At 38.4% G+C, this 24,308-nt stretch overlaps 1 protein-coding gene across 9 annotated transcripts in view; it reads left to right on the top strand.

Moving 5' to 3' along the window:
- The window catches only part of KCNH7 (potassium voltage-gated channel subfamily H member 7), a 344,881-nt gene that overhangs the window by 174,871 nt on the left and 145,702 nt on the right, over positions 1-24,308 (top strand). For 7 of the 9 annotated variants that reach the window (XM_087920066.1, XM_087920062.1, XM_087920069.1 and 4 more), the window contains exons 3-5: positions 6,123-6,278; positions 11,545-11,577; positions 22,401-22,829. In XM_087920066.1, the coding sequence (XP_087776192.1) occupies positions 6,123-6,278; positions 11,545-11,577; positions 22,401-22,829 (618 nt within the window). The remainder of the gene's footprint in view (positions 1-6,122; positions 6,279-11,544; positions 11,578-22,400; positions 22,830-24,308) is intronic. The other 2 variants (XM_087920064.1, XM_087920065.1) reach the window with 1 other exon arrangement.

Here is a 24,308-nt window from a genome sequence, read left to right on the forward strand (position 1 = left end):
GACTGATGATGTTACCTAAATTTGATAATGAAACATCTTCAAAAACAACCTCTACCAAACTCAGAGAGCATCAAGGAGCCCAAATTCAGTGTACCTGGGCTGTTGCTCGGACACCACAAATTTATTTCATTCTCATAATTTCATCCCCATATATATGCTCCAAACTGACCACATTTCATGGATGCACAAGAAGCGTAAGTGGGAAGATAAATTCTTTGACTTGAGAAGCTACTGTATATTAGCAGATAGACACCGTTACTTACAGCTCTTACAGAATTTGAATAATGCCTTTCTTGAACTGCCAGTCTTTAATGATGCAAGATGACAGTACCAAATTTGATTCAGTTGAGTTTAACTCCATTAAAAGACTAGCCTGATATCTCTTTATAGGAAAATAACCTAAATAACTTGGTATTTCAGCAATGCATTTGATAGATGCCATGTGGGAAATTGAACAAGAGAGCAACATTAATGAGGAAAGTTTAATAGGAAAACAAAGAAAGGACTGCACTTTATTGAAAGCAAAGATATGTGAAGTTTGTGCAAGACTCAGCTTTGCGAGCCATTTCAATCAATACTAAACAACAACCTAAAATGGATATGTGTTCATGAAATCTGCTTGAAGAACTGTTGTTATTCATCATCACTGCCTCTTTATGATGAGCTTGTCAGTAAGAAATGACAGAGAATATGTGATGCTGAAGAGGAAATCACAGAGTCTTGCCTGTATTTGCATATTTATTCTTCAATCTTCTAAATTTGCTTCCATACCTTATTTCAAGTTGATGTTAGCTATATAATAAGCTGTTGATGTTCTCTTTTCATTCTTTAGAAAGTGTGCTGGGATGGGGGAGGATTTATCTTCATCGCTGATGATACAAAAACCTCACATTCTTGTAAAAGTCTGGGATTTTTAAAAACGTTTTTATAATGCTTCATTATATATATGTTCACATTATATTTCAAGTGTTTGAAGCACCCAAGTTCTCAATGCCACTTTTAACGCACATCTGCAGTATCAACTAAAACCTTCTTTCTGCAACAGTAATGAAGCAAACTACGAACAAAACTATGAGCTTATTTAGCAGGAATGAATTCTCAGTTTCTAGCACATTGCATGTACACAGGTTTGCTTTGTCCTTGTTCTGTTACCTACCGAGTGTACTTTTAAATAATTAAATCCTCTTTTTTTGTCACAAGAAAAGAATATTCATTCATCCAAGTTTCCCATCATTGCCTTTTGATCCTGAATATATTCCGTTTTTGCAGCCAGGGCATCCATACACAATTCTACTTGGGAATAAACTCCATTAAATTAGATAAGACTTACTTTTACAAAAGAGCTGTGATGGCACAATGGTTAGAATGCAACATTGCAGGCTAATTCTGCTGACTGCCAACAGTTTGATTCTCACCTGCTCAAGATTGACTCAGGCTTCCATCCTTCCGAGGTTGGTAAAATGAGGATCCAGATTGTTGGGGAAAATGTGCTGACTCTGTAAACTATTTTGAGAAAGCTGTAAAGCATTATGAAGCTGGATATAAGTCTAAATGCTATTGCAATTGATACAACTTGCCATAGTATGTGGTTACATCTAATCAGCTATTCGTGATCTGCTAAAAGCTAAGTAGATTCAAGCCTGGTTAGTATTTGGATGGGAGATTATCAGAAAGTCCATGGCCAACCCTTTTCAGAACTGGGTTTAAGAAGGAGATAATTTCTGATGATGCCTTAATCTGAGTTTTACCCCTGATGATCAATCGATTTTATTTTTCATTGAATTTTGGAATCTTTTTGAAACAGTCTGAGCTTGACTGTCAGTCTGACATCATGCAGAATTTCTTCATAGGTAATCCAGACAAACTGCAAACTGTTTTGTATTCAAATCACTTCAAATTCAAAGCAACATGTTCTGAGGTCAATGGCCCAATCTGAATCTTTTGAGTGCCAAGCACACCACCCAAAACAAGATGTTTCATATTCAAAACCAGATTTTTGGTTTGAATTTTAAAAGTTTTGCATATTCCTGATTAGGTAGATAACTGTAAATCTGGATTCTTCATGTTCAATTTCAAATTAATTTAGTTATGGTACCCTCAAGGTCTTGTACTATAAAAAAAACTTTTCTATTTTTTTCTGTAGTCACATCTAAAACCATCTGTTGGAACATAGAAAATTTGCTGTGACGTTAGACTGTCATGCAAGTAGTGGCAAGCTGAAAATGATAATTTCTTTAGCAGAGTTGTGGTTTGATGAAATAGTTTGGAAGAATGTATTTAAGATTACATCGCATAATGCAAGATAGGCCAAGAGTAATTTCAGACTTCAATTAAAAGCTTTAACTTCAGAAGTAGACATTGGAATCTTTTAAATGTTGAAATTATGAGGAGGAAAAACAAAGAGACATAAATGTAAGAAGTGTATTACTTTAATGGTAGGATTTCTACATAATGAATTCCCTATTGGTAACGTGCTGATGCCCAAATTCATGAATTGATTCATTTTATCCTTCCATTACTTTAAAACATCCCATTTGCAGAACTGTGGATGCTGGGTGGAGCCGTAAGCTGAGCCAAAGGATAATTCTCTCCCTTTTGGGAAGTCGTTCTTTCCAGCCCAACTCAAAAGATAACATTCCCTCAGAAACGTGTAAGCCTTCTGGGAGTCACTTGGGATTTTGCAACCCAGATACGCTGTGCCTAGTTAAAAAATCATTCTTAAAGTTGCCTATCAATTGCATGGGATAATTGATCCAATACCTTAGACCCATCTGATTTTCCCGTTTCTGTGATGGCCATCATACCAATATTACATCAAGCCGGATGAGTCAATACGTACAATTTTCATGCAAACTTTTCTCCCCTTTTTTGATCGTGCATAAGCCTTCCCAAGTTGACACCCAGCAGATGTATTGAACTATAACCAGCTGCAATAAGCAGAACTCCAGATGTCATATAGCATAATCCAGAAGGAAGATGAGAAGATCAGCCCTGGGATAATGTTCTGACCCAAGCTTCATTCAAAGCAAACAAACACCAAACAGAGATAAAAGCAAAACCTTTTTAATGCTTCTCTGTGAATTCTGTTCATTCATAGTAAAACGCTATTAAAAACTAATTGTCCCAGATAAGAACAAGCCTTGCCAAGGTTGTGCAAGACTGCCAAGAACACTAGATTAAATTGCAAGGAAATAATCAAAACCAAAAGTCTCCAAACACAAACCAGGATAGTCCGAACTTCCACAAGACTTGAAGTGCAAGAACTTCTTTGCTTCCTGCAAAGAATCCCACCTCCGAGGGCTGGCTTTTATCCCTTAAGGGAGGGGCCATCACCTTGCAGCCTTACTCCCAAGTCGCCCATGCTGCTGCAGCTGCTCTTTCCTTCGAGCAGCCTTGCACGTATGTGCACTGGGCACAGGCTCCTCAGGGTCTTCTGCATCACTGCTGCCAGCCTCCACAAGCTCCAAAGGCAGCACTCCACTCTCTGATAGTCCTGGCCCCATCCCTGCATCACACGCAGGCCCCTCATCCAAGTCCTCATTCTTCGAGACCTCAGCCATCTGCACCTGCTGCCAGACAACCACAACAGATAAAGGAGAGTTAGAACAAGCTTGAGTGGCTTTGCCTTCCAAATTTAGCCATGGATTTAAAAACCAAGAGGGAAACTGCAGGCTCCCAGCATGATGTCCTGCCAAAATAGTGCCAATCTTGGATCGCATGAGCAAAATCCTCCCATTTCCAAAGCCTATTGCAACTGATTCCACATTGTGCTCTTAAGTATGTATCTCATTTCCTTTCCCCTCCCTCTCTCCCTCCCTGGCATCAGAGGCTAAGCAGTCTGCATGTCACTATGTAATAAACCTTGATGCAAAACATGTCAAACATTCCCAAACTACGTGGTGCAACTGCCTTTTCCAATAAATCGGGAAATATCGTTTTGAAGTCTTTTAAAGTCAATATTTATTTTTGTTAATGAACTGAAAGCATAATGGGTCTGTCTAGTCTCTTTTCCAATACTCTGATTAACCAGTCTCAATTTCAGCACGCAGCCTGCAGCATTTCTATTTTTACCCCAGATGGAAGAGTCTTAAATTGCTTATTTTCTGTTTACTAAAGTCATCCTGTTTGTTCCCATGGAAACCGTGGCAAGTGTCACAGCTTAACTGTTTTATTAAATGGATTGAAGCCGCAGCTACAACATTTGAAAGGCAAGGCCTGTCAGTCTTTATGCATAGCTTGTGCCGTCGTAAAATGACATGCAACAGGGGAAACAATATACATTTTATTTCATGATATATGCTTAGAGTGCTGCAGCCTTCCAAAGTTGACACCCTGCAGATATATTGAACTATAACTCCCATCAAAGTATGGGACTCAAGATGACTAAACATAGGAAGAGAAACATAAAAACAAAAGGGTGAAAAATACATTTAGAAACATTGTACTGTATGAGCCTAATCGAATACTGACAAGGAGCAAGGGGTGAAGAAGCCATGTTGGAAGGCTAAAAATAAAGGTCTATCTTGACCCCCTTCCTAAAAGCAGAGAAATGTCAAAGCAACTTCAGATCTAAAAGAGGGTCCTCGACATTTCAGGAACCATGCAGAAGAAGACCTTTTTTCCAGATGACTAACCAGTGGGTCATGCCATTGGGAAGCTATCATTAGAAAGACCTGCCCTGGAGGAATTAACATCCAGGATGGGTCACCATGAAGCAGCTGGAAGCCAAAAGGTGGAGGTGGAAAAAGGGGCCAAGTCAACAGTGTAGATGATTCCTTGTGTTGCACAAGGAATCATCATACAGCAGACTGTCTGCCTCATTTTTGCTGCAGTGCTTTAAGGGTTTTATTCTGAGGTTAGTAATCTACAGGCTTTACAGCTGTTACTTGGTTTTTACTCTGAGTAGCAGTCTAGACTCCCAAGCAGAGGAGGAGTCTTAAAAGTTACTGTGCTGTAAATAATTAAATAAGTAGCAGGTTCTGGAGGGGGAAGAAAAAAATGCCAAATTTCAGACGATTATGTATCTATTTTTAAAAGCTAAATATATATATATATAAAGCAAGCTAAATATAAATTGTACAGAAAAGTGCCCTTTTTGCTGAGTTCAGTGTATGCGCTGGACTTCCAAAACCAAAGGGCATTTTTTTCCACATCTATTTTTGTGCCGTTTTAGTGATGCTTTCTGCATGTTTTCCGTGCAAGGGATGTGAACACAGTGGCAGGTTCTCTGAAATTGCTTTCATAGGCTGCACCAACAAAAACACAACTTAAACCAGTTTGCTGAGCCAGAAGGACACTTGCTGCCATGGTTTTGTGGGAGGCGGGTTTGTAAGGATGGGCAAACTAAGTAACCTCAGTTAGGACTTGCCAGAAGTTTGTGGAGGATGAACCAGCACTTGTAAGTTCCCAAGTTTCTGCTTCTAGGCAGAACAGTCTACATTTGTGTGTGTGTGTGTGTGTGTGTGTGTGTTTGTGTGTTTGTGTGCACAGAGAAAGAGAGTGACAGCCCGGGATTGAACATACTGGTCAAACAAATACTGCAGTTTTTATCGAATTAAATACAGTCTTACATTTTTTGACCATCCTGGCTTAAGCTGAAGGGTCATCAAGATCCCACACTTGATTCCTAACATGGTTTATTTTGGTAGCAATCCCGGAAGATTCTGTGCATATATACCCCTGTGCAAACGACCAGGAAAAACCTTTCATATGACCGTTTATAAGCCTTTGGAAAACCGTGTTTGCCTCAGTGCTTTGGGGACCAAAAGGGCTTCATTTGTGGCATTGCCATAAATAAAATTCTTAATCATTTGTACAGGTCTAAAGATAAAATACATTTCACTTAGTGGTTGCTAGTGAGTTTCTTCCCTGGTGGGATTCTATAAATGGGTCCAAAGCTTTTGTGGTGCACAAAACACAATTGAGGGAGAAGCCACAATGCAGATGTTCTGGAATGGAGCACACTATGTTTGAATTGTCAGAGGGTACTCACAATAAAACAGGCATGCCTGTATTTCTCTGATTGGTGACCATTTTGGAATCTTTTTTTAGGAAAGTACCATAATTGGAATGGAATTACTTCCATAGAAACTTTTGTTTATGTTTTTCCCTCTTCTTTCTAGGGTCTACCTTCATCTGTAACACTCACATCATCCCAGTGAAAAATCAAGAAGGAGTGGCTATGATGTTTATTATTAGCTTTGAAAATGTAACTGATGAAGAAAATGTGGAGTCTCCAGAGAAATTCAGCCAGATACTAACAGCCAAAGTTACAAACCGTAAGTATACGTATCTTTATTGTGGGTATCTCTGGGTAAGAGAAGTAGAATTCTGAAGGAGAGGGTTGAATTAGAAGACCTCTAAGGTCTCTTCCAACTCTTGTTATTATGTTGGAATTGAGTAATGATCATAACACATACATTGGAAAGAAAATCTATGGAATGGAATGAGCATAGCTTATGGAGAAGCAGATGCTTTTGTTAACAATTCCTGGGTTCAATTATTATGTTTCCACTTGAAAAATATGTGCCATAAATTCAAAATGATTATTGTTGTTTAATTGTTCAGTCGTTGCTGTTATTTTGTGACCCAATGGTCGATGCTGACATATAAACAACTGCCAATATCTTAATAGGTATTAATCATGCTTTCATACAGATTCACATATAATTTTAAGCTTCAAATTCTGGAACGTTCATTTTTATGATAGCTTAATGAATTCTATTGGGGGTGGGGGTGGTAAAATGTGTTAACCGGTTCAAAGTGGGGACAGCTTTGCCTCCAAATGAAACAAAATCCAAATTAGAACAATTCAGGGGGATAGAGACATGGCCACAACATCCAGAGAGCTAGTTTTTTTTTCATATCCAAATTCTATATGATGGGGTGAGAAGAGGAAGCTAAGAGCTGTAGTTTTTGTGACTGATATAAGCAAGAACAGCAGCAACAACAAAAACCCTAATCTTATCCTAGGGATATAATGCTTTAGTATATCCTGGTCTTTAACCAATCGTATTAGTTATGCTACTTGATTTCTGTGTGATTCCAGAACTGCCACAACCCTTCTCTACTATCCAGCCTCTGGGAACACAAGATATTATGCTTCTGGCTAGAGACTGTGGGCTTCTTTCATTATGTGATTCAAATAGCTGCAGTTTTATCTTTCACTTGGGAGGATCAGCAGGAAAGATTCTCCATCTGCCTGGAGCTGCTGTTCTACTCAAAAAGAAAGAAGAAAAAGCCCCTAGCATCCTGAATCTCCCTCCTTTTTCTCCATTTCAGAAACAGGCAGCCTGATGCCTCCTGATGAATTAATGTGTACTGGCATTTCCACAGATTCCAGTGGGAGGTTGTTTTGTTTTGTTTTTAGGAATGAGGTAGTAAGTGACAAAAGGTTAACTAATCAAAAAGAATTACGAACAAAGGGAGCGGTGGGGCAGAGATGAAATTCAATCACCTCAGCTCATGGGTATGGATGGGTATGGATTATTTGAATCGGTAAAAAATCGCCCCTGGTTGCTATTACTATTATGCCAAGTATACCAAGCCATGCCCACAGCCACGCCCACAGAGCCGGTAGGGGGGAAAAAAATTGAATTTCACCCTTGGGGGTGGGGATCTGCAATTGTTTCACGAAGGCAAACAGCCCAAAGGAAGGATTGTGCGGTAAGGGCTACATTTCAAGATTTTTCTCTTGAACAGAAAATGAGCAGAATTACATATCTGGGTATCAGATACTCGACCTATTTGGAACGATGAGGTCACATTGTAGATATTATGGTTGCATCAGAAGGGGGTTTCCTGAGGGTTTCCCAGCAGGTTTATGGCCAGTCACAAAACAAACAAAAAGTCAGATGGGCAAAGACACCAAGTCAGTACACACATTGGTGCCATAGTTACCCAGTATAATTAAGCCATAACATTTATCTACATATGCTCCAATGCAGCATTGTTGATTTTGAACTGAAGTCAATCTACATATAGAATCTCTCTCTGTCTCTGTCTCTGTCTCTGTCTGTCTCTCTCTCTCTCTCTCTCTCTCTCTGTGTCTGTCTCTCTCTGTCTCTGTTTCTCTGTCTCTGTCTCTGTCTCTGTCTCTCTCTCTCTCTCTCTCTCTCTCTCTGTGTGTGTGTGTGTGTGTGTGTGTGTGTGTGTATCATTTGAGCTATAGGACAGGAAGAGGAAATTAAAATAGCAATTCCATTGTTCTGCTTACTGGAGCAGGTCTCTATAGTGTGGCTTACATAAATGTCTTAGCTTAGCGAACCAACAAATTTAGAGTATAGCAAAACATCTTACACAATTTAGAATTCCCTTTGGTGTAGCCTGAACCTGGAGATCACTACTTTTAGGACAATAATGGGGGAGGCAGAAAATTTTACCTTTCAACAAATGTATTAATTTAGGGGAAATGGCAACAAAATGGAGGGAAGCTGTTTCATCAGTTTTCAGTGGCCACCATCAGATAACGACCAAAGGAAACTGGGGACTGTATATGGCAGTTAGCATTCAGCTTGTATATTTCTGACCCTGGGTTTTGTCCTAAAGTATAGAAATAGTTGTATGAGCTTTTGGAATCTTAACTTTGTACAGGAATACAATGATATGTCTACATAATATTTGATACAGTAATAAAATTAAAATCTTTGAAGCTATCTTGTCCCTCAAATTTCCTAGCTGGAACATTTCTTGGATATTCTCTACTTCTTTACTAGTTTTTAATTATCTAGTTAACTTTTCCATTGCTATACACAACCTCAGGCAACTACTCTGACACCAAATTCAACAGTCCAGAACACTGATAATGAGCTAATACAGTTATCAAACCATCTTGACAAGATTAGGACTTGTGGATTTCATCTCTCAGAATTCTGGGATTTGAAGTCCACAAGTCTTAAAGTTGCCATGGTTGGACACCCCTGATTTAGAGCTTCAGCTAGTGAGGATATAGCAATTAAATGGCCTGGTCAGTCTTGCTGTCCATTTTGCATCTGACTACCTTGATTATGATGTGTTCCTTTTGGATACACAGTTGGGGACAATATTTGAAGAAAACGTTTGTGAAACTATAGGAAAGCAGAGATTAACTGGTATCCTGTGTAATATATAAACACAAAGACAAATAACTCTTCGATCTTGCAAAAATGTTAAATGAAAATTACCCAAGCAGAGTTGGAAGAGGGAAGGAGAGACAAACATCTGACAACCCTTATATAGCTATAGACAGATCTAACTCAAAAAGCAATTATAATCAGACAACTCATGCACTAAAAAATGAATGCCAGACCAAAAAGTTACTGAGAGAAAAATCATAATTCTTCACTGAGATATGAATCTTTTGACAATTTCATTATAAACCACTTCATAATGTCACAGTTACAATCTTGGTTTTGCAAATGTAGATTTACTTTTATGTATGTATTTATTTATTTTTTGCTTCACTTCTTTTTTCACATTTCCATATGGCTTAAGCCAATATCAAAGCAAAACTATGCAGCACTATACAGATGACTGAACTTAGATGATCTGTTTTAATTGTGGCCCAAACTTTTTTTAAAAGATTTCCTTTTCCAGAAGTTCATTACATTCTTTACTTTGATAAACCTGTGTTAGATATTAGACTTTACCATTTTACAGATTGAAAAAGTGAACACAATTAATTATTTAGTCATATGTTCTGCAGTAAATACTGACTACTGAAGAATCATGGAGGAAGAAATAAGGCAGTTGCTGGCTGATACATTTTTCTGAAGTCATGAGTAGCTTATTCCTATCCTTGCTTTGTTTATTTAGTTACAAATCCTGCCCAGAAAAACATTTCTCTAAATCCAAGTATTGTTCACTTTTGATTACAGAGCATATGAATATGCTATGTAAGAAAGAGAGTTCTGGAATAGAAAAAAAGTGTGAGAAATGTTGCAACAATACATTTAACATATTCATAAATAATCTTGACAATAGATATTTTTAGTTACTCCAAAAGTTATATAAAAGGGTGTAGAACACAATATTATAAAAACTTTGTGAGCCTTATGTGGCAAAATATTATTTTATTAATATTTTGCTTACTTGGTCTCTTTTATTATTTAGCATAGTACTTTGGCCTAACAGATCTGAGCTTTACATCAAAATAACCTGTAATTAATTAATCTGCCTCCATCTCATATTATGATTGATTCTAAAATTGAACATATATTTGGCTTCAAAGGCCTGTCTGGTTAGGGGTGCCTCAGGTTCTCAAATCTCCACCTGTAAGTGGAATGTGACATGTGTCGCCCTTTGGATATGTATTGATTGTCTATCTCCAACCCCTTTTCCCCGTGGTGTTGAATATTGCGAACTGGACCAAAAAACAGAAGCAAAATAAGGCTAAAGCAAATAAAACAGTTGCTAGCAAGTGTGAAAATATTGGCCCCAATTTTATTGGTTACAAGAGATAAGATCTGCATCCAATTTTTTTACAGGAAATCTTTATTAGTGGCTGCACAATCATTCACTAGCCAGCTGGGGAGAAAAAAATAATCTCCCTGGGTAGCATGAGCCAAGGTCATGCCACAATACTGTCAATGCAACTGGACTGGGCCTTAAACCTTCTCCTGCCATGACCCATTGCTAGAGCCCCAAACTAGAATCAAAGGTCACCCTTCCTCCTGTCACCATGGTTCTGGCCATACGACCTAAAGATATGGGCACAAGAGTGGCCCAACTCTCACCAAATCTATTGATTCTACCATGCAATCTAGAAGTGACTCTTAGATATCCTATAGTCTTAAATCTTATCCAATGTGCAAAAGGTGCTATCAGTCTGAAAGGCCTCCCCCTCCCCCTCCTTAGATAAAACAAATGCTGTTTATTGTGAGAAATCATGTGACACTGATCACCTACTGATTTTAATGTGTGACCAAAGATTTGAAACTAAGCCTCCCGGTTCTAGTCTAGTGCGGCTTATTAGTTAACACTCATCAAATAATGATAGGCAGTAATTCAGATGCATAGATTAATTGAGTGAATTTACATCCCCTCAACAATCCATTTACCTCTGTTATATTGCTGATTTGCTTCCTCCCAGTTCATCTCGAGTCATTTTGCCATCCCTGTCCCTCTGAGCAACAGAGTTTTTACAAAGCTTTGTCTGAATTATTGTAAAATCAAATCTTCTCCTGTTAGAAAACAATGATGATGAATGGCTTTGCACATAATTCCTAGCAACAAGAGGTTTTTTTTTCTGATCTGTACAATCTGGGTTCTGGATCTAGCAGTGCCAAAGGGATCGACTTGGCTTACATTGTCAACCATTCTCTTCTGTCCAGAGGCTTTCTGCATCCAACCTAAATTGGCAAAGCATTCAGCTGTTTGATTCTGAAAACAACTTAATACAGCGCGATTTGGTGAATCTGTAGCCATATGGAGACAAATGTTCTTGTGTGTGTGTGTCATGCTGTTTCATGCCTTAAAGGCTAGCCTCAGACTGTCTTCTTATTAACTTAATGGTTTAAAAGAAGTAATCAAATGCTATCTGTAAGTGCAGTTTTACTTGTATTTCAGATGGTAACAGCCTTTCAAGAGGAGCTTCATCAGGTAATTCTGTCTACTGAAATATGGTTTGCACTTGTTTCCTTCATTTATTTTACTTGAGTCGCAAAGTTCAACTCTCTGATATCCTAAGTGTAGCACTTCCCCCCAAAAGGGCCACTGGCAATCAGGCTCTTCTTCTAAGCCCTTTCCCAGGTGACCAACCCACCTAGCCCAAGCATACCAACACCCTCCCTTGGAGGGAATTACGGGCTCTAATTAAAATGACAACTGTTAAGATAAAAAATCACATCAAATTAAGCATCACAATAATATCAAACATTGAACTGGTGAGCAAAATGTCCCCACAGCTGTCCTTTCAGACCAAATGGCCCCTCACCAATCCTGTTGCCTCATTAACCCTAAGCCTCATTATGACCCATGGTGGCACAGTGGTTAGAATGCAGTATTGCAGGCTAACTCTGCCCACTGCCAGGAGTTCAATCCTGACCAGCTCAAGGTTGACTCAGCCTTCCATCCGTCCAAGGTCGCTGAAATGAGGGCCGAGATTGTTGGTGGCAATGTATTGACTCTGTAAACCACTTAGAGAGGGTGAAGCAATATATAAGTCTACATGTTATTGTTAACATCAGGCCCAGCAAGAGGCCTATCCAGTCTCCCTCTCATGGCAGCCAGAATGCAAGATGCAGGCTCTTTCCCTGGAGTGGCAATCTCATAATATCTCTTTCTTTCTGAAGGAGTGCAGTCTCTTTCCCTCTTAACAGTTTGTCCTTTCCCATCCCTCTCAATCCTGTTTTACCTCAGCTCCCTGAAACTTCCTCTTACTCCCCCACCTGGGGGCTATATCTCCCAGGAAAAAAAAAAACTTCCCTCAGGGGCTCTTCCTATCGCCATTTCCAGGTGTAAGGCCCCAACCATCCATCCATCCAGGGAACACTGCTAATAGAGCAGGCTACATAAATATTCAGCTTTCTGAATATTGTTTCTAAATATTGATTGGATCTGAAGACCTTTCTATTGTCATCTGGAGCATCAGTGCTGAGTGATTCCCTCATCAAACATATCCCTCATCCACAATAGGGAGAGATTTAATAGATATTTCATATTCTCTTTTATTGATACTGAAATTCAACAAAAAAAAAACAGAAGTAAGAGTTTCCCTACCTTATGCCGGCTGAAGGAATTCTGGGAGTTGGGGAGCACACATTTTAAATCTGCCAAGGTTGAGAAGCACTGACTTAGGCAGAGCTTCCTTCAGTGTTGTGGATCATAAATCGAAAAAGCCTTGCTTGCTTGCTGAACTAATAAAAACATCATCATACACTAATCTGAATTATCAGTCTCAATATAACTTCACTCAATTGATCTGTGCATCTGAATCACTACAAATTAATCCTTGAATGTTAACTACTGTCTAGCACAAGAGGACATATGGAGTTTAGCCTGAGATATGTTTTGAATCTGGTTTGCTCATAACTCAAAGTTATAATGTATTTTTGGGCTCAGAATTTTGGTTAATTTTCCTGCCATTTTGAACCATGGCTTTCTGGCTTATGAACTACAATATCAACAGACTTTATTGTTGTATCTTATTTCTAGTTCATTCTTTATTCGATTTTTGTCCTGTCCAAAATCTGGGTCCTGGTAGAAGAAAGGGAGAAAACAATTACCTGCTGAACAAATTACCAAACCATAATAAAATCCTAGCTTTATAGTATGTGTCCATGTAACCTTTATCTCAGGTTAACACAAAGATGCAGTGATTCCAAGACCATAAATATTGGAAGCTCTTTTTATGTGAATAATCAAATAAAATGTAAAAGTGTTGGATCATCTGCCTACACTCTTCGTTCTGAGTCATTTCTCTATTTCCTTCTAGTCCTTTAAAGCCATAAGGAACTGCTACATGGATTTTTCCAGTCACAATCCTCCTACCTTCCATTTCTTCTATGCCTGACTGGATACTCCGATCTGCATATTAAGATTAGACACCCTTGATGCAACTGTGTCCATTTTATCCCTCAAAAGTGCCATCAGGAGCTATTTGACATGGCTTAGTAAAAAGCTATTTCTTCACAGGCAACTATTATTGGTACCCTACCCTTGTATCTCATCACACCATCAGTTAGAATTACAATGATGAATTAAATATCCACCAACTAGAGATGCTGTTTGATGGCTCAGTTATGCTAGAAATAGCTTCCTAACCGGCTTTTATTTAATTGTCTCTGCACATTTTCATTAAACCATATGTGTGAGGGATTCTTTCCTTCCATATTTTTCTATGGACCGTTCTCTATGCATGAGTAACAGTCCCAGTGACACAGACAGAATCACTTTGATTTTCTCCATCTGTTTTGCATTTTCCCAACAGGACACTGATCATGTGGGATGGGCACAATTGATGTGTTCCATATTCACAAGGATATCTATTGTTACCGAATAAATTAGATTGACAAGATTTTACACACCTTCTTGCACCCTGTTGATTCATAGCATAACATGAGCCTGTCACTTACAAGACATCAGTCCAATTAAACTTCACAGGAAATGTTCACAGATTACATTTTATCCCAAGAAATGTTGTCAGTGGATCTGAAAGAGCAAATATAATACTATGACAATCTAGCAGAAGATTTACATTTGGTTTGTCAGCTACTTGTTACTTTTCAACGTACAACTTTACAGGATCAGACCTTAGCAACTCCAATTAAAAATAAAATATGTGAAAGAATAGGATGTGCTCAGTGTATCATTATGAGATGGAATGTTCTGGAAAACACCAGAGTGTTCCGTTTCATTCAGGTCCATGTTGATAGATGTTTCAGCACTTTTCTTAGAAAACAAGGCCAGATCACATCCAATGTACTGTGATACTAAACTCCTGTTGCAGATTTACTGCCTCTAGAAGGGCAGATTGGTAAGGTTTGAAGTAAAACTATGGAGAATGTTCCATCCAATATTTCCTGGAGAAAAAAAACACCATGGGCAATGTTTCCTTAACCAGAGGTGCTGGCCTAGAAACCAGGAGACTGAGTTCTAATCTAGTTTTAGGCATAAAATCCAGCTTGGGTGATTTTGGATCAGTCATTCTTTATCAGCCCATCCCACCTCACAGGGTTGCAATTATGGGGTGAAGAGCAGCAAAAAGGAGTATTAGGTATGTTCACCTTCAGTTATTTATAAGCTAATAAAGGCAGAATGAAAAAAAATCAAATAAATAAATATTTTTTTCAGATGCATTGATTGTATAAAGTGATCCTGGGCTATTTTCCAGTGGGTTGCTTTCTTTTTTATACAGTGTCCAAGTGTAGAAGTTATCCCAGAGGTGCTTTTTTTTCTTCAAAATGGCAACTGGACTTTCTTGATTTTTCTTGAAGACATTTTGTTTCTCCTCCGAAAAGTTTCTTCAGTTCTAACAAGGAAGGGAAGAGAAGGAAGGATTTATAACCTTTTGCAGTCAGCCAGTCCTTAACACTTTGAGAGTCATGTACTGGCTGCCTGGAAAGAATATAAATCTTTCCTTCCTCACCAGTTAGTCAGAACTAAATAAGCTTCTCAGAGGAGAAGCAAAATATCTGCAAGAAAAATCAAGAAAGTCCAGTTGCTGCTTGAAATAAAAAAGCACCTTTGGGACAACCATGAACTGGAAGACTGAGAATCTCCATGGACAAGTTTAGAAGTTGTATCAACATACTTGGTTACCAAGGGCCAAGGGCATTTTATACAGGGCAGTCTCTCTCTATCTCTTAAAATTTGGAGGATAGGCCCACACAGATCCATGAATATTCCTTATTCAGTAATTACCTCATCATAAACATACTGTATAGGAGCTTAGTTTAGTTAGTTTAACTGTATATCATACAGATCAACCTATAATAAAAGGTTTTCTGGATATAAAGGAAAAGATATTAACTTAAAAGAATAATAATGGCAAAATAGCTTTGCAAAACAAATGCAGCCAATGGGTTGAAAAGATTTACTTCCCATCTTGCAAAACATCAAGAATATTTGACAGGTTTATCGCTTTTGAAGTGTTGAACATATCCAGCTGAGAAACAGTATTCTTTTTAGGCATATTTCATATTTTATCATTTGAAGAATTGGGGAGATGTTCCTCTCCTTTACTGTGTAGGGATGACACTGGAGGGACTAATAGAAGAAGCAAAGAGAAAAAATGTATTCCCTTGATTCCCTGAATTTGTACTAAATGAACGTGTTAAAAAAAATCCTAAATTTGTTTATGACACTTTGCTTCTTCTGATTTATGCAGACACTTGCTCTTCCAAGTAGGTTTTATCAGATTCAGAAGTAACATTTTTATGCAGGATTGCAGGATGGCAAATGTTACATTAAGTTAGCAGAGAAAACCCTGCAATTCGGGAGTTCTGAAATAATGTCAGCATTCCAGCAAACTCCCAAATTAATTAGTAACTCCCAGACGGACATTTCTCAAAGTGCTTTATTCATCCAGCTACTGGTAACATCTGTTGAATTTCAGAACTGAAATCATCCCCCCAGACTTTCACACAATTCAACTTACCCCCACCCACTTTTCTACACCTCATTGATCACGTGAACTATTTACACTTCAGTTGAAATTTCTACCACACTACTCTCAGTAACCTTGAACTATCACCTAGATATTTCCCTCTAAGAACTATTCAGTAACATCACCCCACTTTTCAAAAATGTGGCAGCGATGAATTCCAGAGCTGACACATATTAAGATAGATACTCTGGTAATGAAAAATACCAGGTATTATGAAAAACCTCTGAAAAATCAGCAATGGATGAAGATTCAACCACGTCTGTATTTCTACTATAGCCAACCAGATGTTTCTTTGTGCCCTTCTAGATGATCCTGAACTACATCTCCCAGCACCCCTTATCATTTGCTAAGTTTCCTGTTCCATGGAAGTTGTTCTCTATCCTTTTATATTCCAGAAAATGGCATTGAGTCAAGTTCTCTGTGAATATGAAAATGCCATTTAGCCCTAATTGCTATCATTTTTTTCATCAGTTTATCAAATCCAGCATCATTTGCTAACCGCAGGCAGAAAAATAAGAAATTAAAACCATTTAGAACAGTAGTGGCTAACCTTTTCAGCACCGAGTGCTGAAACAGGAGTGCACACGCACACACACACACACACACAGAGTTGCTCTTCCAGTTTTAGGTGTGCATGCATACGTGAGCACTGGAAACCGGAAGCTTAGCTTCCCAACGTGCACATGCACGCCGGCCACCTGGTCTTCCAGTTGCTAATGCACATGTGTGCAGCAAAATCAGCTGGCCAGTGTGCACATGCACACTACGCGTCGGAACCAGGAAGAGCAACAGGTGATGGCTGGCATGCTCAGAGAGATGGCTCAGCATGCCACTTCCAGTACGCGTGGGCATAGGTTCACCATCACAGCTCAAGAACAAATATGTTTTTAAAAGGAGGAGATTAACAGGTTAATTAAATGTTGCTCGGAAGGGGATTGTTTTTGCTGTTTCTTGTGCAATCCATAGCAGTTGATCCAAATAAAAGGCTTCTCTTTACCTCTTTTTCTCATACATACATGCACACAGACATAGAGAATCCAGTAACATGTGGCGCTATCTTTGTAATCTGTGTTCTGTCTACTTCATTTCCAGCAATATGAAATACTGTTCATATTGTATGAAAAGGCAGGAAACCAGTCCAGTTGCTAATTGTCAGTACGTCACACATGAATAACTTGTTTTCAAAAAATAGCTCCTTTAAAATAAAATAGGCAACCAAAAATTTGGAACAATTTATGTCTTGTTTAAAAAAAAAAACTGGCAAAGATAGTCATATGTTGCTGCTGCTATTTTATTTTGTGCCTGAAAATATTAGCAATGAGGGATGCTCTCCAAGCATATCTTTTCCAGCTGAATTAAGAGACAACTTGATCAGCAACAGACTCTAACATGACTGTTTTAAACCAGTGAAGCAGAAAATACCATCTGTTCTACCATGAATATTTCTAAAATAGAACAAGAGTGTGTGGAGATGTCTACTCTTTCCTTGCAAGAATATGAGAAAAGCCATAAAAGTTCCAGTTTTGTGGGAAAGAGATTGTGGTGAGCTTTCATAGTTCAAACTTCAGTGTCATTAGCTAGTAATTGAATACTTTTTAGTTCAGTTTCAAAGGCATTATAAAAGCTATAGAATATTTTAATATAATCATTTTTACCTACAGCTAGTTTTAGTAGATATCTATTACTGCCCTCAAGTGAAATCTTTCACTGGTTTTGTAGATGCATGTGATGAGATTGAAAGGCATAGAACAATAAAAGGTATTCTTAAAAACAGTTAATTGCAGAATATTCAGTTTAGTATCAGGGAGAAAGAGAATTATATAGACCAGAGGTCTCCAAACTTGGCAACTTTAAGACTTCAACTCCCAGAATAGCGTAGCTGGCTGAGAAATTCTAGGAGTTGAAGTCCACAAGTCTTAAAGTTGCCAAGTTTGGGGACCCCTGATATAGACATTAGCTCAGCTACAATTTGAAAACTTTTAACAGTAGGAGAGCAAGGAAAAAGACAGAATCATTGTTCCCATACTGGTCATCCTTTCCAAAGGAACTGAAATAGAGAATCTTTGCTACCTAATAAGCCTCCTGAGCAAGTAAGCTCCTGGAAAATGTACTTTAGACATACCTATACATTGGTGCATATATATAGGTTGCCATATTTCAGAATGAGAAAAAAAATCAATCTGCGTTAATTGTATATTATAGTATAATAAAAGTTCTAGTCCCACCCTTAGCATGAAAACCATCTGGGTAACTTTGGGCCAGTCCCTCTCTCATAGCCAACCTTCCTCACTCTTGTGGGCAAAAGAGAAGAGAAAGGAGTAGTAAAGATGCTTGCCATCTTGAGTTATTCATAATAAATAAATAAATAAATAACTTGTTACAACAGTGAAGTTACAAATACTTATCTAGTACAAGTGTGTATATGGATACATATATTTCTAAAACACTTAGAAATGTATTAGTTGATACATTTGCCAGACCAATACTCGAATACAGCTCATCAGTCTGGAACCCACATTACATATCTGATATTAACACAGTTGAGAAAGTCTAGAAATATTTCACAAGAAGAGTTCTCCACTCCTCTACTCGCTGCAGAATACCTTATGCCACCAGACTCGAAATTCTAGACCTAGAAAACCTACGCTGCCTTTGGTCTGATCTAAGTATAGTATATAAAATCATATATTGCAATGTCCTACCAGTCAATGAATACTTCATCTTCAATCATAACAACACAAGAGCAAACAATAGATACAAACTCAAGGTTAATCGCACCAAACTTGATTGCAGGAAATACGACTTCAGCAACAGAGTGGTCAATGTCTGGAATACTCTACCTGGCTCTGTGGTTTTTTTTTCCCCAAACCCCAAAAACTTTAACCTTAGACTGTCTACTATTGACCTCACCCCTTTCCTAAGAGGTCTGTAGCATAAGCGCACCAATGTGCCTACCGTCCTTGTCCTATTGTTTCTTTTATATATTTTTTATTTTTCTTATATGTATCCATGTATTCATAACTATGTTTTTACTTATACCTATTATCTTGTAAGCAATTGACAATCAATCAATACATACATACATACATACATACATACATACATACATCTACAAGCAATCTGCTCATAGTCAGCAGGTGTAACCAGATCCTCAGTCCATTGAATAAATCGTGTCACACAATTATCTTTCCAATGTTCCAATATCAGTATTTTTAACTACAGGAAACAGAAAAATCATTCATGTTATCTGGTTGTAACAAAATACTGTACCTTATATTTCTATTTTTCCTGCTCTATTTTTTCACTTGTTTTTAAGCATTTATATAGCATATACATATGGGTTTTTCATAATCTACTCAGTCCACATTAATATTAATCTTATGTTTATGAAAGTAACTTTAGCATTTTATCCAAAATATATTTTCCAAGAAGTTATAGTCTTATGGAAGTTTAATACTCCTTTAAAATGTTTATTTGGATCTTTACTAGCCTGGAGCCTTCCAAATGTGTGGCATTACAATTTAACAGAATTCATTATCAGCAACTTCTAGGAGTTATGGATCCAACATATCTGGAAGATGTCAGATTTAAGAAAGCTGTGATATCAATGGATTAACAGATCTCAAGGCAGGCTATAGTTCATTAAAAAAAAACTACCATAAATCATAAAACACTATCCTAAGGCGATCCATCAAACTATCATTAATGCAGAGCTGTAGTATTAAACCAACAGATAAAACTTCATTAAGTTGCAATCAATTAAACCCTTGACTAAAGGCTTAAAACCCATGTACGTATCAGCCAAGCCTCCAGATAGAGAACATTTCATAAGTTGCTATCACAATACATATATAACTGTAGATTTTTCCCTTCCAAAATGTATATTTATACGTGTATTTCTTCTCAAACACATTTTAATTTATTATTAAGATCTGGTTATGCCAACAAGAAGATGAATAACTTGCGATGTCCTCCATTATTGTTAACATTCCCATGTCTATTATTTTCTTATTTATCTTATTTATAATTTTAATGTTTTTACTATAATTAATAGTGATAAATGATTTTATACATTTATTCATTGTTCTTAACTTTGTTGTATGCCACTCAGGGTCACTTTGGGTGAGATAGGTGGCTATATAAATTAGAGATAGATAGATAGATACTGTAGACAGACAGACAGACAGACAGATAGATCTTGTTTGAGTTGAGAACTATTAACAGAGTTGTGCATGAAATTAAATATGTAACTAAGTTTCAGTTGATATGTTGTTCCAAGGCTTGCAATAAATTTATGTTGGAAGCCAATTTGGACTTGAATTAACCAGCGTCAATTTTCAAGCAGTGCTATCTTCAACAATTTCTTCCCCTCCTCCCCTCCCAAATCACTCATGCATACATCATTTTACCAGAGAGATCCATCAGTGATTGAGTGTCATTGGATTAACTATCTTGGACTGGTTGTGTCCATGGAAATAGGGGAGAAGAGCATTCAGGCAGCTGAGCTAGAGAACAATAGAACATTGGAGGCATATTATTTTGAAAAATCTCAGCAAGTCAACCCAAAACCTTGGAGGAACATCACAAATACTTTCTCTTTTTGGGAAATAATGGCAACTAGCTATCATCCCCTTTCCCCTCCCTCATTATTGAATATGCAGGTGGTGCCTGGAAATTTAAAACACTGCTCCTACCAGGTTTCATTGAGATAAAATAGTAACACCTAATTTATGCATGATGTTTAACTCTAGGGAAAACACACATGATGTGAAACACATGCCATTTCAGATGTTGCTATTAATGAGCAAGCCATTTTTTCCTGAATTAACTATTGTAAGGTGTTTCAACTTGAAAGCATAATATTTCCAAACAGCTTCATTGTACTCTTGACTCAAGTTGTCAGCAGACAATTCCCTGCCCTAAAGATAGGTTCAGCATTAATAGAATGGATGAATGTAAATATAAACCAAATCAACAATAGAGCTCTCTTTTCTTAGCCTCAAAAAAGGTGAATTTTTCTGAATAACTGATCGTTCTGAGATTCTTTCTTCAGTTTTTCAAAAACACGATATGAGCCATAGTAGTAATAGACACAGTGGCCCTGAAAATGTTCAGAATAAAAATAAAAAATCTAGAGATAATAATTTTTAAATAAATACAAGGCTTTAAACAGGTTTTTTTTAATCCATTAAAATCAGAGAAAAGAACGGAACCATGACTGATAGGGTAAGCCACAAGGATAGATTTTCCCCACGAATCAAAGTTGCTGCATTCTGTAACTAAACGAATGTCAGATATAAGGGTTTTTCTCAAGAAACAGGTCATGTTTTGGACACACGCTTAGAAAAAGTGACAGGAGAAATAAGTACTTTGGTTCTGGTTAAGCTCTTTAATTGCTACCATTCCCTAGCGTGTGAGCTCCCAAATTTATACTCTTCTCCATTGCAAAATTGGAAGTGAGGGGTGTCTGTTCCCTATTTAGATAACTATTTAGACTCGTCATTGCTGCCCCAATCTTTTGAACATCTAAAGTAGCATTTTACCCTCAAATGTGTAGCAGCCCTAGAATCATGTATTGCATCATTAATTTTTAGCCATTGTCAACAGAATAGCATGGGTTCTTTACCAGTAAACAAAGGGCATTATAGGTAGCCCTCGACTTACGAACACAATTGAGTCCAAAATTTATGTTGTTAAGTGAAACATTTGTTAAGTGAATTTTGCCTCATTTTACAACCTTTCTTGCCATGATTGTTAGGTGAATCACTGCAATCAATGGTGGGATTCAATTTTTTTTTTTGCTACTGGTTCTGTTTGCTACTGGCTTGGTGGGCGTGGCAGGGGAAGGATACTGTAAAATCTCCAGTCTGAGGTGGAATTTGCCGGTTCTCCAAACGACTCTAAATTTCCGCTACCAGTTCTCTAGAACTGGTCAGAAACTATTGAATCCCCACCTCTGACTGCAATTGATAAATTAGTAACCTGGTTGTCAAGTGAATCTGGCTTCCCCATTGGTTTTGCTTGTCAGAAGGTCACAAAAGGTGATCACATAACCTTGGGACACATCAACGGTCATAAATATGAACCAGTTTCCAAGCATCTGAATTTTGATCACACGATTACAGAGATGCTGAAAAAGTCGTAACTGTGAAAAACATCCATAAGTCAACTGTTTTCAGCGTAACTTTGAACAGTCACTAAATGAACTGTTGTAAGCTGAGGACTACCTGTAGAGAATAAATATTTTGCAACAGCTCGCGATTTCATAGTTAACTGGTTTTTTTTTCCCCCCTTAAATCTGACCTTTCCTACTTAGGCAAACTTTTTGGATTCAGGCTACCTGGATTGAGTCTTTTATCCTACAGAAAGCAATCTTTGCCACAAGAAGATCCTGATGCGGTGATAGTTGATTCATCGAAACACAGCGACAACTCCATGGCCCTGAAGCACTTCAAATCTCCTACGAAAGAAAGCTGCAGCCCCTCTGAAGGAGATGACACCAAGGCACTCATTCAACCAAGGACGTGTTCACCTCCAGTGAATATATCTGGGCCTCTAGATCATTCATCACCCAAACATCAGTGGGATCGACTGTACCCGGATATGCTGCATTCCAGTGCAGCGTTGACTCTTGCTCAGTCAAGAGACAGCATTAGTAGTATAAGGAGAGCATCTTCAGTGCACAACATAGAAGGATTTACCGTCCATCCGAAGAACATGTTTAGGGATCGGCATGCCAGTGAAGGTACAGTATTGGGCAAGGGGAGGATGATCAATATTCAGGAATTATGTCAACTGAAAGGCTGGGACACATGCGTTCCATTTTTATTCAACTAGGACAAGATCGTTGAAGCCTCTTTTCTTTAAGAGCTAAGAGGAAATTCTACCATAGCGGGGGTGACATTAAGCACTCTATGGTTCATAATTTGTGACCCTGTGCAAAGAGAAGCTTATTTCCAAGTCAACATGCTTCATATTGTGTTGTAAGTCCAGGCATATTGTGTTGTAAGTTCTAATAAGGGTTCCCTCATTATAAACTGCAGCAGTTTATTGTAAAGGAGGTAATAATACAAGAATGGTTCAGACTGCAATGGCCATTTTCATATTCAGAAGGTCTTCATCCAGAGGATGCACCCAGGAGGAATCCCATTTCATGGATGGGATTCAAAAATCCCAACAAGCAGTTCTCTGCCTGGTTGCTGGGTGGGCATGGCCATGGTGGGCATGGCCTACTGGAACTTCCAGGTGGGCCATTTTTTTGCCTTCCCCAGAGTCCGGAGGCTTCCCTCGCGCCTCTGGGAGGGCAAAAATGACCTCCCCTGGGCTCCAGAGGTCCTCCGGAACTGGAAACAGGCCCATTTCCGGACTTCAGGGAGAGCGTTTTTTTTGCCCTCCCAGAGCCTCCACGCGGACCCTGCACTTACCTGCTTCCAAAATGAGGTACGTGGAGACTCTCGGGAGGGAAGAGGTGGGTGAGGCCAGCTGATCAGTTCAACAACCATTTTGGCAAACCAGATGTAAATTTAGCATCCGGTTCGCCCGAACTGGCCCAAACCGGCTGAATCCCACCCCTGCATTTTCATTCATTCAATTTAGGTACCGCCTGATTCCAGACTGACATGGGGAAGTGGCTCACATAGATGGCAATACAAAAATGAACACCTAATAACACACCAAACACATAAAACAAATATTATACACACAGCACTGGCTCCAACCATCCTAGCCTAGAGCCTGAGAGCATCGCCAGGTCTTCAAGATCTTCCAGAAAGCCATCAGGGTAAACCAAATAGGAAACATGACTAGATGAGCTAATTCTACCTTATTGTAAGGCTCCCTTAACAAACTTCCCACCATCACTTTAAGCTGCCTGAGGGTCCTTCCCAAGTTTCTTCCTTTGACCTTTAGTTGATTGTAGACTATCTGATTGTTTCATGGGTAGCATGTCTTCCTGTCGTCCATCAAGATCACTCATATACATTCCATTAGAGGGTGGAAGCCACCCAGATTTCATAGGAAATTGCATCCCAGAGAGCAGGTGCCATGATAGAGAAGATACGATTCCTGGATCTGAAAGATGGCACTGTATTAACTGTAGGGACTAGTTGTCTGCCCAACCTGTCAGTCAGAATCAGCCATGTGCATGCATATTGTTTCAAAAGAAAGATATTCCTTGCTTCACAAATAAAACTCTTGTTCATCTTCATGCAACTGATGGATTAGA

The sequence above is a fragment of the Pseudonaja textilis genome, chromosome 1 (assembly GCF_049901715.1).
Source record: "Pseudonaja textilis isolate UNSWEBS1 chromosome 1, rPseTex1.2, whole genome shotgun sequence".
In the NCBI taxonomy this organism is placed as follows: Eukaryota; Metazoa; Chordata; class Lepidosauria; order Squamata; family Elapidae; genus Pseudonaja; species Pseudonaja textilis.